Genomic DNA, 20,181 nt, shown 5'->3' with positions numbered 1-20,181 from the left:
CTTTACCCTTGTATGTGGGTGGTACGTAAGCAACGGCACTCAGCGCTGAACATCGGAAATAGAGGGAGTGATACAATGAAAATATGATGGCTGCAGATTTCCAAATAATTACAAGGTGGCGCTTTTGCAGGGGGGGCTCCATTCCTGGCCCCCATCTGCACCTGTGGAGCATACATAAGCTCACCCTGCCCTGCCCCGTTATACCCTGTTCTGCCCTGTCCCATTCTGCCCCCTTCCAGGTCCAAAAGGACCCACACATGGGCGGTCACACATCAGTTGGACATGTGCAAGATGGTGGCCACCTGTATTAAAAACAAAGGATACTACTGGTATAAAGGGGGGAAAGGACAGTACATTGTCTGTGGGGGGGTGCATACATGATACTTATATAAATGCAAAAAGAAATGCATGGAATATACCAGGATGCAGACAAAGAAAGAAAGAAAAAAAGAAATCAGTTTCAGGATCTGTCTTGCTGCACGTACACCCTTAAGGACATTCCTGTATTTCTGGCCAGAAGCTTAGTGAACATTTAAATGGTAATTATGGGTGTGCATTTGCTCTAGAATGAAAGGGGGGAAATGGAAACGAATATGACCCTGTGCCTTTCTTTTTACTACCACTTAAGAGGGCAAGTTTTTTTTCTCCTCTCTCTCTCTGTCAATTTGGTACAAATCATATATTCATTTGGGATTCATCTGGAGCCCTGATGGCTTTATGCTCCCCTTGTGGCCAGGACTTCTTTTCTTTTATTCCCTTTTTTTGCAATTTTGCCTGACGCACGCATTTTTGCAAGCCGATTTCCCGAATACGATTCGTTTTCATATCTCATCTTCACAAATGTGTGCATTTTCATGCACATTCCCATCTCCACCTGCCAAATATACACATTTTTGTTCACATCATTTGGTTGCCAAACTGAAGCAGAAAATCCAGGGGAATCAGGGAACGTCAAAGGATAGCTGTGCTTTGCTCTGCAAAGTGTAAATTGGGTCAGATGATCAGATCACCCCTTGGTCTCCTTGATGGTGTATATGATTGAGCTGTCACATCACATGTGCGGTAAGGTACACGGACCACACACCACTCGATCAGCTCAAAGGTCATCTATACCAGTATTTCCATAGTGGACAGACAGGGGCCTCTGCTTGTGTGGTGTAGTGGTTAGAGTGTCAGACTAAAACCCTGGAGACCAGGGTTCAAATCTTCATGAAGTCCCACCAAGTGACCTTGGAGCAATCACTATATCTTGGCCGAACGACCTCACAGGGCTGTTGTGAGGATAAACCAAGGAGTGGGATAGAAGTGTGGGATATAAATGGGATAAAAGAAGCCAATAAAATTAGAGTATAAAATTTGGGGAGAGTGCAGATTTCAAAGGACAGCTGTGTTCTGGCTTGCGTGTTGGGTGGTATGAGTTAGGTAGGTTTGCCTTGAAATTTGAATTGAACCAAAGCTGATCCCTGCAGTCTCTACCTGCATTAGAAACTGTGCATGGTTATCCTACATGTGATCCAGCTGTGCACTGATTTAGAGCATCTTCTGGGGCATCTTCTGAGATTCTGGCCTAGGCTAGGGTACCCTTTGGGGGCAGCCTGAAAAGCAGCCAGCCCAAGCTGGGAAAAGAGGCGCCTCTTTTCCCAGCTCGGGCTGGCAGCGGCCATGGTGTGCAGAGCAGCCTGAGCCCAAGCCCAAGCCCGCCCCCAAACCCAGACATTTCCTTTAAAATGTAAAAATCTGCCCAGATGGGCATGTTGGCCTCCATGGCCAGGTTTTCCTGGACGTATGGCAAGCCTATCAGTGTTGTTCTACGGCCAAAAGTTGCCTTCCTCCCAAAACTTCCTGCCGTTCAATAAGCAGCAGGAGAAAATGGAGGCTTTAGCTTGGGAAATGATGGAGGGTTTGGTTTTGTTGTGTTTCCTCACGTTCTGATTCTCTCAGGGCTACTGAGCACACAACTGATCACCCAGTGGATAAACTTGGTATGTACTTTTCAAAGATTCTTCCAGGGTGTTATTTTCAGCAAGATGCCAGCCTTTGACCCACTCTCCGTTTTTCTAGGAAACTGCTTGGAAGAACACAGGGAGGGAGATCTTCTGGCGACAGAAATTGATGTCAAAAAGCCAGCCCAAATGTGCAGAGAACTGGAAGCTCCTGGTTGAAGCAGATCACATCCAGGCTCCTCTCCAAACTATAGGCCAACATTTACCAACTGGTCAATTTTCTGTGCTGTGGGTTTATAACCCAAGTTTAAAGTGTCAGCCTTTAGATTTCTCTCCTTTCCTCCCTGGAGCTGGAAGCTCTGGAATATTCACATCCCAGATGCCCAAGGACCCAAGACATCTGAATTCCTATAGGCTCGGGTGTCTTGGGACCATTACATTTCCCAGGGCACCTGGCTCCAGAAATGCTGTTTCCCAGGAACGCAAGCCAAGCTGGAGAAGAATTGTGTCAGATGTGTAACCCTCTACAAAGCCAGTCATTAGGCTTCTCTCCCTCCCTCCCTGATGTTGGTATCACTGCAATATTCATATCCCAGCTGCCAGAGAATCTGAGGCATGTGGTTTTCCCCCTTGAATATCTGAGTTTCTATGGGCTCAGGTGCCGTGGGAACATTGTTTCCCAGGGCCCCTGGCTCCTGAAATGCTATTTCTCAGGAATGCAAACTGAGCCAGAGAAGAATTGTGCCAGATTCAGCATACTAGTAAGCATTACGAATGCACTGAAGTTTTGCTCTGAACCTGGTAATTACGAGTACCTATAGCATCATTACTCTGCTTCTGCCAAAACTAGAACTGTAAGCTCTGTGATGCAAGAGTCTGCCTTGTTACCCTGCAAAGCACTTTGTATCCTGATCGTACCCTACAAAGACATCAACTGGATAATAAATAATACATGCACACATGGCTATCTGTAGCCAATAATTTTCCCTTGCCACGTTCAAGCACACCTGTGCAAAAATTCTGGTGGACAGTGGGTATCAGCCCAACAAGAGCAACTGGCAGGAATTGGCAAATCTATCCTTTTGGGTTTCTCTCTGCGTCTCATGTTTCCAAGTTCAGTTATTCATATTTCTACATTGGTGTGTCATTGGTGTTTCGTTACAAAATGTCTTCATGGAAATTTGTAAGCATTTTTGTGCGAACGTCTCATAATACACATATTTTTGTGTGCAATTTTGCAAAACATACACATTTTTGCAAAACAGCTTCCTCTAATGTGATGCACTTTCATCAACTGTTTTTACTACTATATATGGTTTCTTTCAATGCACACTTTACCTTAGTGTATGCCTTTGTATACACAGTACTTGGCTGAAGAACTACATTGCAAAATTCAGAGACAAGCAAATTTTGAAGGTTGGTTGTGTTCTGGTTCACGTATTGTTTGCGAAAGTGCAAATCCGGTGTGCTGACCTTCAGATGCAAAATGAATCAGATTCCCCATCCCCATCAAACAGTTACAGCCAAGTTTTGATTATGTATTTTCCTTCCAAAAGCAACAGAATAATGCCAACCCTGCAGTCCTTTGGTTTGGACGAAAAATGCAGAGAAAAACATTTTTTTTAAAAAAAAAAACATTTTGGACAGCCCTTGTACTCCATAGTGAGTTAGAATTAATGGAACTGCTGAAGGAGGAGTGAACTGCAGTTGTTATGCCACTAGGTTGACACAAGCTAACAAATCTAGTCTCTGATCTAAGCCCCTGAACACATGATTTGGGTTCCTAAATCTGAACATTGGGAGCCAACATGACATAAGAAGGAGCTGTAGCTCAGTGGCAGAAGGTGCAGAAGCTCAGCTTTGCATGCAGAAAGTCCCAAGTTTGATCCCTTGTATCTCCAGGTAGCGCTGTGAATGTTCTGTGTCTGAAACCCTGGTGAGCTGCTGCCATTCAACAAGATGGGGTGGTGGTCTGACTCACAGTATGAGGTAGCTTCCTATGACCCCAAGTCTCAAGGGATGGGCAGTAGTTCATTGGTAGCACATCTGCTTTGCATGAAGTCTCAGGTTCAATCCCTGACATCTCCTGGTGGGGCTGGGAATGCCCTCTGCCTGAAACTCCAATAAACTGCTGCTGATCAAGTGTAGAATAGGGGCAGCCAATGCCGATGTTGGGGACTACAAACCCCATCAGCCCCAGTCACTATTTGTTGCCCTGCTCACATTCTTAGCTTGTCAATAGCCTCCTTAAACTGAAAAGACCAGAAGGGGACATCTTATTCTGACCAAACAGGATGATTCAATTGCTTCTTATGATATGGACATGGTGGGTGATAGTCAACTAAGTTTTACTCACAGAAGACCCACTGAAATTAATATACGTAATTTATTGTCTTCATTAATTTCTGTGGATCTACTCTGAGTAACACTTAGTTGCTACCCACCTCAGAGAAGACTCATTGAAATGAGTGTCCATGACTTCAGTCCATTAATTTGAATGGACATTAATCTTCTCTGAATAGGACTTAGTTGGCTATAACTCTATACCAGGCATAGGCAAACTCGGCCCTCCAGATGTTTTCGGACTACAACTCCCATCATCCCTAGATAACAGGACCAGTGGTCAGGGATGATGGGGGTTGTAGTCCCAAAACATCTGGAGGGCCGAGTTTGCCTATGCCTGCTCTATACTTTGGTTGATTCGGAGTAGTGTCAACAATTGTGACTGAAGTCTAATGTGTGGTCTACTAAAAACCACTAGATCAGGGATGAGGAACCTGTGGCCTTCCACGTGTTCTCCTAGCCCCGCTAACCGTTGGCTATGCTACCTGGGTTGATGGGAGCTGTAGTCCAAAATATATAGAGAACAGATGGGGAACTATTGCCCTCTGGGTGTTGTGGAAATACAACACCCATCACCCTTGACTCTTGGCTATGCTGGCTGGGGCAAGTCCAGCAATGTTTGCAGGGCTACTGGTTCTCCGTCCCTGGCTTAATTAATTTTCACATGAGCTGCTGCTAAGCCAGGCATCGTTCATCCTATATTTGTGCATCTGATTTCCCTCCTCCCTAAATGCAGAACTTCCTGCCAACCTAGCAGTTCGAAAGCACGTCAAAGTGCAAGTAGATAAATAGGTACCGCTCTGGCGGGAAGGTAAATGGCGTTTCCGTGTGCTGCTCTGGTTCGCCAGAAGCGGCTTTGTCATGCTGGCCACATGACCCGGAAGCTGTACGCTGGCTCCCTCGGCCAATAAAGCGAGATGAGCGCCGCAACCCCAGAGTCAGTCACGACTAGACCTAATGGTCAGGGGTCCCTTTACCTTTTTAAATGCAGAACTTAACCCATTTATCCATAATGAAACTCATTTCGTTATGTTTTAGCTCAGTGGTACAGCATCTTGCTTCGCATGCAGAAGAACCCAGGTTCAACTCCCAATGGCATCTTCAATCAGGGCTGGGACTGTTCCTTGCCTGAAACCCTGAGGAGCCATTGCTAGTCACTGTAGGCAGACCAATGATCTGATTCAGTATAAGGCAGCTTTCTGTGTTCTTATGATTGTTATGTTGACCCCATGGACCATCCTAAATTAACAAGGAGAGGGAGGCAGGTGACGTGAACTCAACACTAATGGGGCTAATTCAAGGGGGTAATCTTTACCACCGACTTAAAGAGTAGCACCCACTTAAAGAGTGGGACGCGGGTGGCGCTGTGGGTTAAACCACAGAGTCTAGGACTTGCCGATCAGAAGGTTGGCGGTTCGAATCCCCGCGATGGGATGAGCTTCCATTGTTCGGTCCCTGCCCCTGCCAACCTAGCAGTTCGAAAGTACTTCAAAGTGCAAGTAGATAAATAAGTACTGCTCCGGCGGGAAGGTAAACGGCATTTCCGTGCGCTGCTCTGGTTCACCAGAAGCGGCTTCGTCATGCTGGCCACACGACCTGGAAGCTGTACGTCGGCTCCCTCAGCCAATAAAGCGAGATGAACGCCACAACCCCAGAGTCGGCCACGACTGGACCTAATGGTCAGAGGTCCCTTTAAAGAGTAGCAAGGGGTTGTGTTTGTGTGTGAATATATTGCCCTAGATTTTTTAGGGAGTGGGGGTCCCAAAGCTCATAGAGTTAATATAGAAAACAGAAGCAAGACAACATAAATAACAAGAGGCGAAGGAAGAAGAGGTAAAAGATTTTACTCTAGATTTTTATTAACAGTGTTTCAAGAGACGGGAGAAGGAAGGGGGGGGGAGAGGGGGTCAATAAGACACCAGAGCAGCAGAATTTCTGTGGGGTATTCTCAGTTGTGTGTGCGTGTGTGTGTTGATGTTTTTTTCTCCCCTTTCCTGGTTAAAACCATACAAAGATAAATAACATACAGAAGTGTTTGGATTTTTCCATAGGTAGACTCAGTCGAGGCCGAGCAGGCAAAAGTGAGAAAAAACAGGAAGAGGTAATTTTTTTTTAATTAAAAAACAAACAAACAAGCCAGTGTTACAAAGATTGTACTGAAAAGCAAGTTGAAGTGGTAAGAGGAACGGTTAATGTGCTGGAACGTTATTTACAGAGTGTTTCATGTCCTAGATGACTATTTCCTCTCCCCCTACCCCCATCATTTCCTGTTGATATTAGAGCCTCAACCAGCAACTTCAAGCTGTTCTCAGCAAAACCATGTGGTAGTGTTCCTCCTGGACTATACCACTTTAAGACTGGGCGGGTGGGGCGGGAACAACATTTTGAATGCTCCCCATATAGCCTCTCCCATGCACAAAGAACAGATAAATAAACAGGATAGAGTGTGGCCTCCCCCAGCCCCCCGCATGCCATAGTTCTCCAAATGCAATACAGAGTGAAAGGTTTTGCAGATCTCACCTCCCCCACCCGCATCTCTGAAATGGTGAGATCCAAGATGGATGCCATCACATGATTTTGCTGATCACACGGCTCAGACCTGGCACAGCAAAGCAACAGCGACGTCAACCTTCTCCAATGCTGTTTAAATAGAGAGTGATCAAAGCCCCTGATGTCTTGATTTGAATATGGGTCCTAATTTTATAATACAAAAGTTTCTTCTGGAGGAAGGAGGGGTCCAGCATTGCACAGAAGCACCCTGTGTGCTTTCTGGGTGTATATGGAGTCCTAGAAAGACCAGGGTCATATAAGGTCAACAGATGGGGGGGGTCTGCACTGGAGGAGTGTGTGTCTCCTAACAACTCTCAGCATCCTTAACAAACTACAGTTCCCAGGATTCTTGTGGGCATATGCGATATGCCTATAGCTTTGCAGCTTCCAATGACTGGCAGTTTGCATTGTGAAGGTGAACATTCTGGGCTGTGCTAGGGGGAATTGACGTTCTTTCCTTGCCAGTGACTCTGAGCTTTCTAACCGTCTAGTTCTTCCATTGCTAGTGGTTGTCAAAGAGCACCCCCATGTGGTAAACACACATATTTCGAGTGGAAAATAACGTTCGCCGGAACGTTACAGTAGTTGGAGTTACTCCACTGGGAGCTGTGGGGGACCTCTTATACCCTAAAAGGGCTCTCCTGGCCCATCAGTACATCACATTCCTAAGGAAGCAGCACTCAGTATTTTACGTTCTCTTCCAATATTTGTGCTTCTCCTTTCCCCGCAACGCTCCACAAATCTTTTCCCCAGCTCACAGTACACACCTTTTCCCCAGCTACTCCAAACGCCTCTGCACGCCATCCACTGAACGCCAAGCCACACGCGTTTGTCATGAGTGTTCGCCAGCAAGGACTTATCTAGATGTGGTGGGCTACCACTCTCACCAGCCCCCACTGATCATGGGTAGGGGTCAAGGATGGGAGTTGTAGTCCACATCTGGAGGGTACATTGGCAGCTGCCAAGCTAAGCAACTGCTAACCAGAAATCCAATTTGCCTTTGGACGGCAGCAACGACGCTCCATTTTGGTCTCTTTCCCCTGCCCACTCCTTGTTTGGAATTCTTGTCTTCCACCTTAATATCAACTACTGGTCTCATTTGCCCAATAAGTCAGCCCCTCTAATAGTGAACCCAGGTGGCAAATGCCGACACCGGGGAAACAACATAGAGAAATGTGCAGCATGCCATAACAGTCACGTGACAGACTGCAAAGAATCCTGGGAGTTGTAGTTCTCTAAGGAAAGGAAGAAGGCCTCTAATGGAGAAACCTTAGCATCCTTCCCTAAAGCTCGCTTCTAGGGATGGATGGCTTCTCTCTCTTTCTCATTTTCCCCATCTTAAATTCAGTTTGCTCATCAGTTTGCATTATTATTTTTTAAAAAATAACCCTCCCGAAAATTTGCCCGCATTTTAGGGCAAATTTCTCCTGACAGACACACTTTTTGTATGTGATTTTTCCTAATATATAATGCATTTTTGTATTTTATTTTCGTTGATGCATTTTTAGCACACTTTCTCCTAATATTCACATTTTTTCGTCGGAGAACAGCACCACAAGATTCAGAGAAGTGTGAATCGCAAAGGATAGCTGCGTTTAGGTTGGCCCATTGTTTTGGTATGTGTGAAATGGGGGGTTTCGTATTCAAGCATGAGCTGAACATAATTTCTCCCTCATCTCTACTCACTTCCCAGGAGTCTTTGCAGGAAGCCAGGACCATTAAAGAGGAATTAAATTGATGCAATATTACAGTGCTGATGCACTCTCTGCCTCTCTGCCTTATTTCCACCCTCTCCCAGGGAACAATAGTCAGCTGGGGAGGGAATGTGGCTCTGAAGGAGAGTTTTGCTTTGAGTGGGAAAAGGTGCTACTTTCTTCACAAAGGCAACTTTGCAGCTGCAACTGGATTTTGTAATCCAGTGTGCAATTCAACACTTCAAAAGAGTGGGGAGAGAAGGAGATCTGATGCATTTCAAATAGGGTTATAGAGAATACAATAAAAATATTTCCATATTGGAAGGGAAAGGCCATACAAGCCAAACCTTGCAATGTTATACCTACCGTAGTTCTTTGTTGCAAAGTAACCTGGAATTATGTACATTTCCCCCTAACGTCCCTCTCTTCCAGTTCCAAACACAGTTCCAAACACACACGTCCCGTCCATGCTGTTCCAGAATCCCCATCAACCAATGGAAGAAATTTGTGAAAGTTCAATGTAAGCATATAAGAGTGCCGGATTCAGACTAAACGAGTTGAGCTCAGATGCCACTGAAATCAAATGGGGCAACTTAGCTGTAATGGCTCAAGCCCCATTGCTTTCAATGAGAACAAACTTCAACTAACTTACAACTGCAATCCTATGCATGCTAACGCAGAAGTAAGGCCCACTATGTTAAATGGAGCTCACTCCCAGGCAAGCGAGTCTAGAATTGCAACCTTTGTCCAGATCCAGCCCAGAAACTTGCTTTAGATGTGTTCGAAAACTATCAGGCTTCTGATACTTTGTGAGCTATCTTCCAAAAACAAAGCAAAAAGGGTCGATAGAAAGCGATCTGAGCAGGGGGTGTGGAGAGGCAAATTTGCTGGATTTTCTTTTTTTTAAAAAAACAACAACTCCCTAGCAACTGTACAAAAGAAATGAAAAATCTGACGTTGAAATACAGCCGAACTGTATTGAATGAAGGTGGGGGGGGGAGGGAGAAAGTAATTGCACACGCCCTTGGGGGCTTCCTCAGTAATAAATTAAATACTTAAACAATGTCACCCATTTTAAAAAGACAGCACAGTATTCCATAACAAAAAGAACATTAACATCTTTTTTAAAAAAAATAAAGAACCCAATACTGCTAAGTAGGAAAAGTGCACATAGCTGATTTTATACATTGAATCTTAAATGTAGGTACTAATGTATCATAAATAGATAAAACACCTTGTCAGACATGCAACCCCCTTTGCAAGCCCCTACGACCGCCACTACCTCAGGATTTAAACCGTGGCTTCCTTGTCTGCACCATCCCTGTACACTTTCCACATTTTAAAAACATGACAGCAGCCTAGAGGGCTGGTGGCAGGGAGGGGGGGGGAACTGTACTCCACTGATCTTCAATGGGTGGGTTGGGGAGCCTCCATGGGTCATGGTGTTCTGCAGCTAAGGAGGGGTGAATTTGTCACTTTCAGTTTCTCTCCATTTCCCAAGCTTTCAGCCACGTTCTCCACATTTCCACATCAGTTTGCAATGAAAGAAAACGGTCCTCGTGAAAATCTATCATTATTTCAGTGTGCAGTTTTTCAGGGTGAAAAATTGTAGGTATACTAATGCATTCCAAAGAGATAAAACACCACCTCGCCTAATATGCACGTTTTTGCAAAGCAATTTTCCCAAACAGAATGCATTTTGGGGGGGTAAGTTATCACTAACGTGTGCATTATTAAGCACCCTTAAGTACTGTATATGCATTTTTGGGATGGGGGGAGTACACATTACATGGTTGGGGAACTGCATTGCAAAAGCACAGATTTCAATGGCTGCGTTTCAGTTTGCATATTGTTTTGGAAAGTGGGGGAATCAGGTAGGACTGGCTTCAAACACGAGCAAAACAGAATTTCCCTCCCGTCCCAAGTTGTCGCAACAAGTACCACCTCCATACAAATAAATGGTTATATGAGAAATGATTTCCCGAATGCATGTTTGGCGTAAATGCAGGTCTGAAAAGGTCTGACGATAGCTGACACACACCTTTCCTGGGGCAGCTCATGCAATCATGAAATTAATTGAGACGGACAGATGTTTCTGGGGGACTTTCAATGTGGTTCGCTCCCACAAGAAGCAGTGATGGCCACCAGCCTGGATGACTTAGACAAATTCTTTTGAACTACTGTAATGTCCACAGAGTTCTTTTCGTTTCTGATCTAATAGTTGGGGGCAGCAGTGTGGTAGATAAAGACCTAAGAAGACCAGGGGCCCATCTAATCCAGTATCCTGTTCTCACAGTGGCCAACCAGATGCCAAGCAGGATCTGAGTGCAACAACACTTTCCGCACCTAAGATTCCAGCAACTGGCATTATGCGCAGGTATACTGTCTTCAACAATGGAGGTTCAACATAGCCATTATAGCCAGTAGCCGGTGATAGCCGTGCTCTCCACAAATCTGTCTTTGACAGCCATCCAAGTTGGTGGTCACCACCGTCGGGTGGTATAATGTGAATTTGGGGTTTGACCCCTGCTCCAGCCATAAAGCTCAGGGGCAAATTTTTTGTGACTGACTGTATGTTATCTTGGCTTAACCTCCCTCTCAGGGTAGTTGTGGTGATAAGAACAGGATGACTTACTCAAGAGCTGTTCTGCCTAGCCTTTGGTTTGGACTCAGTCTGACCCTTATGTTTCCCTCCCCTTATGGTTTTGATTTATGGCCTACTTTTAAAATGAGGCTGCATTTTAAATTACATTTTAACCTGTATTTTAAATTGGGTCCCCCCCCCCCATTATGTTTTTACTGTAATTTTACTGGTGTTAGCCACCCTGAGCCCGGCTCCTGCCAGGGAGGGAGGGGTATAAATAAAATTTATTATTATTTTTCAATCCCAAGGTATGCAGACGTGAATTTCTGAGTGCAAAGATGGGATCTAAAAATGATTGGCTGATAAGGTTCAGGGCATGTTGGCTTCCCTGCTTCTACCAAGATGCAGAAGAGAAGGGTGGAATTCACTACAGTGGTGCCCCGCAAGACGAATGCCTCACAAGACGAAAAACTCGCTAGACGAAAGGGTTTTGCGGTTTTTGAGCTGCTTCGCAAGACGAATTCCCCTATGGGCTTGCTTCGCAAGACGAAAACGTCTTGCGTTTTTTGCAAGTTTGTTTCCTTTTTCTTAACACCGTTAATACAGTTGCGACTTGACTTCGAGGAGCAACTCATAGAATGCGGTGTGGTAGCCTTTTTTGAGGTTTTTGGTGATTTTTGAAGCTTTTCCAAAACTTTTCCAACACCGTGCTTCGCAAGACGAAAAATTCGCTAGACGAAAAAACTCGTGGAATGAATTAATTTTGTCTTGCGAGGCACCACTGTATTCCTTTAAGAGGCGTGAGGGAATCACAGAACTATAGAGCTGGAAGGGACCCAACGAGTCATCTAGTCCAGCCCCTGCAATGTAGGAATCATATTGAAAGAATCCCTGACGGACGGTCACTTAACTCCTGTTTGCAAACCTCCAAGGAATGAGAGTCTGCCACCTTCCGAGGGAGCCAATTCCACTGTTGAACAGCTCTTTCTGCCAGAAATGAGAACGACTCATTTCTACTGGGGGAGGAACGGGTAAGAAAATGAGAAGAATGGGCTCCCTAATTCCCATGTGCCCATTACTATAGGTTTTACTCAGAGGTTGCTCAGAGAAGTGCATTGCAAGCACAGCATCTGAGTCAATATTGTGGGATGCGTGATTCAGCAGAGGGAGCTGGCTTGAGGAGGAGGTTGGGGGGAAGAAAGAAGGAAAGAGAAAAAGAGAGAGTATTTGATGTGTTCTTCATCACATCAGTCACCAGGGGTTGCGTCACGGCAGAGAGAGGCAGCTAAGCAGATTAACTGCATCCCCCAGGCTGACCTGAGGTCACAGAAGGCGAGGCAAAAGGCAGGAGAACCGTGGGGCTGATCTGAGCAGGAATGTTGTGCTGAGGTCTGGGGCATGAGGAAGAGGGTGGGGCTTCAGGGAGAGTCACATGGCTGTCAGAGAGGAAGGGCTGCAGCTCAGCGTCAATGCATCTGGCTATGTTATTCCTATGTTCCCCTGTCCTAGGGGAAGGGCTGTGGCTCAGTCGCACAGAATCTGCCTTGTGTGCATGAGGTCCCAGGTTCAATCCCTGCCATCTGCAGGTAAAGGAGGAGTGAAGGGCGAGAAGTGAAGTTACAGGGAACCAGGCAGAGGGCCTTCTCGATAGTGGTGCCTGCCCTGTGGAACGCCCTCCCATCAGATGTTAAACAACTGCACAACTTTCCAAAGAAATCAGAAGGCAGTCCTGTATTGGGAAATTATTAATATTTGACGTTACGCTGTGTTTTTATTATGGTGAAGGGCGCCCAGAGCGGCTGGGGAAACCTATTCAGATGGGCGGGGCATAAATAAATTATTTTTATTATTATTTAAGGTGAAAGGGAGCCCTTTCTGAAACCCCAGAGAGTCTTTGCCAGTCTGATGCAGTACAAAGCAGCTTCCTAGGTTAGGCGGTAGGGGACAGAATCGCAGAGAGCAATTGGCAACCAGGAACCCATGTGGCTTTAGGGCTTGTGTGAGAGGATTTGGGTGCAAGCTTGGTGTTTGAACATCAGCCCTTGTGACTGGAAGGCAACAGAATATCTCCGGAATGGCCAGGCCTGGTGGAAAAACTGGGAACACGTACTTACCCTCCCTGTTTTTTTAAAGCCCCAATGAAAAATTGCCAGCCTTTAAGAGTGATTTTCTCCTTGCATGCAGTTCCACCTCATGTATGCACTGTGGGAAACTGCCATGCCAAATTTGTAGAAGTGCAAATTTCAAAGCACGGCTGTGTTTCGGTTCAAATTTAGGTAAGAGTCGCCTTTCAGCACAAAATCCATTGGAATTTCTCTCCCCTCACTCCAGGCTTAAAGCTCACACTTTCGCCTCCCCTGCCCCAAACCTTCCCCAAAACTCTCGAGTGAGAATTGCATGCATCTGTAGCCTTTTGCACCACCCCAAGAGACTGGTACCTCAGTAGAGATCATTGGGGAAGTGTTAGCAGATGCTAAAATCATCTGCCTCAGCTCCTTAAGCAGGTGTATATGAGATTGGCAGGGAGGAGGGCAATCGAGGCAGGAGATGGGATGGGAGACATATCTGATGCACCAGTGGAGAGGGTGGAGAGAGAGACGACCAGCAAAATTTGCTCGCTCATCCGCAAGCCACCTAACCCTTGAACAGGAGGTAATGACACTGGGAACATTGTAGGATTCTTTCGCTTTGGGGAGGACAACTCCCCCTACCGCCCCAAGGCAGTGCCTGGGCCAGCCACTGCTTCATATTTTACACATGATCGTCAAGAGAAGTTATCCTACTCCTAAGTCTAAAGTAAAATCCCGGTCTGTCTCCTGACAGAGACCTTAAAAAAAAAACAACCCCAAGAGTTACTCGGGAGAGTAAGAACAGGTCCTGCTCCAGAAAAAAGCATAATAAATAACCTAACCCTCCCCACCACACCCCACCCTGCCCCACCCCATCCCGAACACCCCGTATCCCAGAATCCAAGAAATCTGGAATTGCTGAGCCCTCTGCGGACATGCACCAGGGAGAGGAAGGATCACAGTCTTTGTAAGGGCGAGCATGCAAAGGAGAAATCCTCTTTCTCTGGAATTGTTAAGTAGGAAATCCATCATGATTTAGGAATATAAACCCACCCACCCCCTTATGTGCTCCAGTTAATTGTTGCCTCAGAAGGCTAGCTAGGAGTGACTTTACAATTCTCCCTGGGTGTGTGTGTGTGTTTTTGTCTTCCTAAAAAAAATCAAAAATCAAAAACTCATCGCCGGCGATGAGCATCTTCTTCCAAGCCTCACCACTTTTGGCAAGTCTACAGGTGAGGACAGATGTAATATTCGAAAGGTGAAGACAGATGTACTATTTCAAGAGAAATCGTGGTGGGGGTTGTTACTCCTCTATTCACAACAATGGGTACAAAGTTAGCTGTCTGTTTTTTCTCTACTCCATGACCTTCAGGAAGGTTACACACCTTGTGGGCCATTTAAAAATAAATAAATTGAGGCACACTTTACAAAATAATAATAATAGTCACCCTGTACACAGAGAGTTAGCACATCAGGAAGAAGGTTGGGCTAGAAATCACACCGACATGCTAGTCTTCCTTGTGCAGGGCATTTGTTTTGATATGGAGAAAAATTCCATTACATGAGCCCCCATCAGGAGTGGTACAGCCCAGACACAAGTTACCGTAACCACCGCAGTGAGAACTGGGCCAAAGTCATTTTGCAGTATGACTAACAACTGGCCACCCTTAATTTATTCATTCACACCGCCAATCCTCCATAAAGAGGCATTTAAAAAACAACAACAGTTACAAAACTGCCTATGGGACCAGGACTGGAGGCGTCTCATTCACGACGCAGATAGTAGCCAACTGAGGCCACCCACAACTGATTTTTATTTTATTTTATTGGCCATAAAGGGGCAGCATTCTCCCTGCCTCACCCCCCGAGTTTGACCCTGAAAAAGAGATGAGGGTACAATTTGCACCAAACACAGGTTGCATCCAACTAAATCCTAGCCAGAGTGGGCCTACTGGAATTAATAGACCCAAATTAGTTGTGCCTGTTCAATCCAATAGATCTACTCTGAGTAAGGCTAACAGTGGACACAACCCACGGCGACGATGCTTCCACGCTCTTCTCATGTATGTTACATTTGCCTTCGCCCTTCAAGGATTGCGTCCTCATCTTGGAAGCGGCTGAGTTATGGCTTTGACCAGCTAAGCTTACCTCCCTGTTAAATATTCCATACACACACAGGAAAAGAAAAACCACCTCAAAACAAAACAAAGCAAAAACCAGAGGAAGCCTTTGCCGGCATTAACCTGAGAGCATGTAAGGTGGGCAGCCATGCCTCTCAATCCAAAGAACTGTAGCACATGCAAAAAGGGCACAGCAAACAGACCTGCCGATCGCCCCACCAAACCCCCGTCAAACCTTCTCTGTACGTTAAGTGGGCCAGGAATTTGCGTTTCCAGCTCAAACCAACTGGCTGAGCTTTTCATATGTGTGTGTGATCGGCACTCCAAACCATCTGAAAGACACATCACAGGTTGATGGCTAATGCCACTGGGAAGAGAGAGAGAGAGAGAGAGAGAGAGAGAGAGAGAAAGAGAGAGAGAGAGAGAGAGAGGAATATGCCCCTTTCAAGTCCCAAATCTCGGCTCCCTTTTCACCTATATGTACAATTCTCTCTTCTCTCTGCAAAAGTCTCTCTCCTCCGAACCTTGCTTTTAATTCCTGGCAACGCGGGTTTAAAAACAGCAATCAAACTCTTGGGAAAGTGGGTGAGCGGCGCTTCTTACGCTCTTAGGGCTGACCCACACCAAGCACAGGGCTCCTCCCCAAAGAATCTTGGGAACTGTAGTTGACCCCTCAAAGAGCTACACTCCCTAGCACCCTTAAACAAGCTCCAGTTCCCAGGGTTCTTCAGGGAAAAGCTGTGTGCTTTTAACGTGCATTAAAAGGTGCTCTGTGGTGTGGACGTGATCCTGCAAAGCCCGCAAGGCAGAACGGGTGTTCTGGCCCTGATCCACCCGCTTCCAAAGTTTGCGTACCTTAAAAACCAGAACCCTCCCCAATTCTGGGACCAGAGGTGAAAATTTTACACATATATTTCATGTTAAGAGTTCTTTGCCTGTATCCCCTCTCTCAGTCTCTCTCTTTATCTCTCTTCTGCGTGGCCATCAGGGCAAACCCACCCATGGACTTTTGGAATGGAAAACTTCCATCAGCGAGCCCCCCGCCCCCCAGTTGCCAAACATCCCCCCTCCCCCCACCACAAGACACGTCTACAGTTTTGTTTTGTTTCCTTCTTTCCTGGGCTCAGTCAGCATCATTAAATTTCGACCCAAAAGAGGAGGAGGAGGAGGAGGAGGAGGAGGAGGAGGAGGAAGAGGAGGCATCAGGGTTGCGGGAGTCGTCACTAACACTCATCTATGTTAAGGCTGATGAACTCCTGTATACACTTCCTGTACTGGAGCTCTGTGGGGCTGTTGTTCGGATATTGACCTGGATGACCAAACGGGCCCTCGGCTTCTCGCATCTCTTCGTTCATTCGAGCCAGACGCAGCCTGGAGGAGGAGGGAAGGTCTGCTTAGCCATATAAAACAACACATGTGTATCTGAAGAAGTGTGCATGCACACAAAAGCTCATACCAATAACTAACTTAGTTGGTCTCGAAGGAGCTACTGGAAGGAATTTTTAAAATGTTTTCATTTTGTTTTGTTTTGTTTCGACTACAGCAGACCAACAAGGCTATCTACCTGTACAGTGGTGCCCCGCAAGACAAATGCCTCGCAAGACGGAAAACCCGCTAGACGAAAGGGTTTTCCGTTTTTCAATGCGCTTCGCAGGACGAATTTCCCTATGGGCTTGCTTCGTAAGACGAAAATGTCTTGCGAGTCTTGAGATTTTTTTTCGCTCCCCCCCTTTTTCTAAGCCGCTAAGCCTTTAATAGCCTTTTAGCAGCTAAGCTGCTAAGCCGCTAAGCCTTTAATAGCCGCTAAACCGCTAATAGCGCTAATCCGCGAATAGGGTTGCTTCGCAAGACGAAAAAACCGCTAGACGAAGATACTCGCGGAACGGATTAATTTCGTCTTGCGAGGCACCACTGTAACTAGAACAAATTGTTCATAAAGGTAGACTGGCCAAGGCCAAATTTAACAATATTTTGAATTCATTTTTATAAGCACTGTATTAGGTTAAATGCAGGTTAATTACAATAACGACCTTGTAATGTTTGCAAGTTCTGGGCTCTTTTTGGGGGATAGTATATGGGTGTCATTTCTTCTTCTTCTTTACTTCTCTTGTTCACTGTTTCTGCAACCCTGGCCTAGACTGCTTAGGCTTTGAAAGGGTCGAGACTCGCAGCAAGTCAGTGCATTGCAGGGGGGCTGGGCTAGATGACCCTCATGGTCCCTTCCAACTCAACAATTCTATGATCAGATCCAGGGGGAAGGCTCTGACATGGCAGAGGGGCCCCACTTACAAGGTAACAATGTCCGCATTAGCAGCCTGGACCGCGATGCTCAGAGGGTCCTGCCCATCCTCGTCCACCGCGTGCTGGTTGGCTCCTCTTTTTAGGAACAAGCAGACCTGGCTGTCAAACGTAAAAAGAGAGAGAAAGAGAGAGAGTGAGCAGGAGACGCAGAGATGTCGGAGAAAAATCACAGCCAACCATAGTAGACTGAGGCTGCAATCCTATTAAGGGTGGACAAACAGGTCAGTTTCCATCTATCTCAGTTTCTCATTCTTCCAATGTTAAGTTGGGTTCTCCACATTTCCACATCAGTGTGCGATTACTATTATTGTTTAAAGTCCTCGTGAAAACTCACTAGCATTTTAGTGCCTATTTCTCCTCATTTTTGCAATGTGGTTTCTCCTTAAAATAATGCCTTTCTGTACATTATGTTGGGACGCGGGTGGCGCTGTGGGTTAAACCACAGAGCCTAGGACTTGCCGATCAGAAAGTCGGCGGTTCGAATCCCCGCGATGGGGTGAGCTCCCATTGCTCAGCCTCCTGCCAACCTAGCAGTTCGAAAGCACGTCAAAGTGTAAGTAGATAAATAGGTACCACTCCAGCGGGAAGGTAAATGGCATTTCCGTGCGCTGCTCTGGTTCGCCAGAAGTGGCTTAGTCATGCTGGCCACATGACTGTACGCCGGCTCCCTAGGCCAATAAAGCGAGATGAGCGCTGCAACCCCAGTCATCCGCGACTGGACTTAATGGTCAGGGGTCCCTTTACCTTTACTTTACATTATGTTCACCAATATTTCTATGCACATTTGAACCCCGTATATGCAGTGTGTGAGTAAAATTTCTGAATTAGAAGCGGCAACGTAGTTTAATGGTTAGTGTGTTGGATTGTGGCCTGGGAGACCAGGGTTCAAATCCCCACATAGCCTTGGGGCCAGTCGCTCCCTCTCAGCCTAACCCACCCCACAAGGTTGTTGTTGTAGGGAGTGAATGAGGAGGTGGAGAACCATGTATGCCACCTAGGAGAAAAGGGTGGGCTGTGAATGCAATAAAATAAATACATAAATAATATTTATATTAGTATGTGATCATTTTCCACACAAACCACCTCTGTCTTTAAATCAAATACTTAAGTAAAACCCATAAAAGTCACATACGAACTTCCCCCCACCTGACTCAGACTTTTAGGAATTGAATGGGTGAGGCGCTAAGCATTGATCGGTTGTGCTTCTTCTATGCCCAAAACCAGTCTGCAAAAATGCCATTTTCCTCTGCCTAGATTTGAAGCTTAGTCAACAAAACTTTATGTGGACTTGTATCCAGAACACCAAATGGCCTATAATTTTTAGGCTCAGATCTCTCCCCATTTATTCTACAGAGGAACAATAATTCTGGAACACCACCCAACAGGAATAACCCCTGCCTGGTTAATGTCAGAGAACAATTTAGTCAAAATTGGAGCCCGCCAAGACTGGTTGAATTTAAATATTTCAGGCAGGAAGCGCATGGCTTTGCCTGTTGTCAGGTTTTTAAGTAAACAACCGATCTCAGTGTGGTGTAGTGGTTAAGAGCAGTAGACTAGTAATCTGGGGAACCGGGTTTGTGTCTCCACTCCTCCACATGCAGCTGCTGGGTGACCTTGGGCTAGTCACACTTCTTTGAAGTCTCTCAGCCCCACTCACCTCACAGAGTGTTTGTTGTGGGGGAGGAAGGGAAAGGAGAATGTTAGCCGCTTTGAGACTCCTTTGGGTAGTGATAAAGCGGGATATCAAATCCAAACTCCTCCTCCAAACTCCTGAGCTGTCAAAGGCAGCCAGTCAGGGAGACAAAATGAGCCTTCCTCAACAGGTACACTTCTGAACACATTACTCGAGAGGAGAACTACATTGCAAGATTTGGAGAGGTGCAAATTTCGGCGGATGGCTATGTTTCGGCTCGAGGATTGTTTTGGAAAGTACAAATTAGATGGGTTCATGTTTATTTGGAGACAACCAAGTGTGATTGGACCTCTTTGAACCCCTCAGCATCCACACAGCTGCATTTTGCACCAATGGAAGATGCTGAACTATCTTCAAAGGCAGCCCCGCGTAGAATGCATAGCAGTAGTCAAGCTAGGACACAATTAGTACATGGATAGCCAGGTCTGACATATACCAGCTTAAGCTAAGGCACCCCTTCCTGGTAGCTTCAAGCGCCGAATGACTCACCCAGTGTGGCCCAAATACGTAGCGTGATGCAGAGGTGCGCGCCCTCGAATATCTCTTTGGTTAACGTCTGCTCCATTCTGGAGCAAGAATTCGCAGGCTATCAAGGAGCCCTGATGGAGACAATTGGGAGAGAGATCAGATGGGAGAAAGAAACTACAGGAGCACCAAACAGACTTCGGCAAGTGTAATCTGCATCCCTTCTTGCTAGAGAGCTGTGGGAGTTGTAGTTTTCTGAGGAGACTGCTGCCCCCCTACAGAACTCTTGGCACCTTTATCAGAGCTACAATTGCAAGAGTTCCTTGGGAGATACCACAAAAGTTAAGTTTTTAGCAGGTCTTCACAATCTCTCTTTTTAATCAACTACTATCTATTGCTGTTTTGCTGCTGTTCTTAAC

The 20,181-nt window shown here is 46.0% G+C and overlaps 1 protein-coding gene and 1 long non-coding RNA gene across 9 annotated transcripts in view; one reads left to right on the top strand and one right to left on the bottom strand.

The window, feature by feature from the left end:
• LOC308591191 overlaps positions 1-14,728 on the top strand; it is a 228,674-nt gene extending 213,946 nt beyond the window's left edge. Inside the window, exon 2 of the long non-coding RNA XR_014010043.1 lies at positions 12,109-14,728. This is a non-coding gene — a long non-coding RNA (uncharacterized lncRNA). The remainder of the gene's footprint in view (positions 1-12,108) is intronic.
• ACAP3 (ArfGAP with coiled-coil, ankyrin repeat and PH domains 3) overlaps positions 1-20,181 on the bottom strand; it is a 158,671-nt gene that overhangs the window by 2,807 nt on the left and 135,683 nt on the right. For 4 of the 8 annotated variants that reach the window (XM_081201469.1, XM_081201471.1, XM_081201470.1 and 1 more), the window contains 3 exons: positions 19,787-19,896; positions 17,593-17,703; positions 16,613-16,674 (listed from right to left, as the gene is read on the bottom strand). In XM_081201469.1, the coding sequence (XP_081057595.1) occupies positions 16,613-16,674; positions 17,593-17,703; positions 19,787-19,896 (283 nt within the window). Of the gene's footprint in view, positions 1-14,839; positions 16,675-17,592; positions 17,704-19,786; positions 19,897-20,181 lie in introns of those variants that run through there. The other 4 variants (XM_081201472.1, XM_081201475.1, XM_081201476.1 and 1 more) reach the window with 2 other exon arrangements.

Source organism: Podarcis bocagei (genome assembly GCF_964188305.1).
Source record: "Podarcis bocagei genome assembly, chromosome: 7".
Lineage (NCBI taxonomy): Eukaryota > Metazoa > Chordata > Lepidosauria > Squamata > Lacertidae > Podarcis > Podarcis bocagei.
Note: the sequence above shows the minus strand (reverse complement) of the source record. Positions and strands in the feature narration are given on the sequence as shown.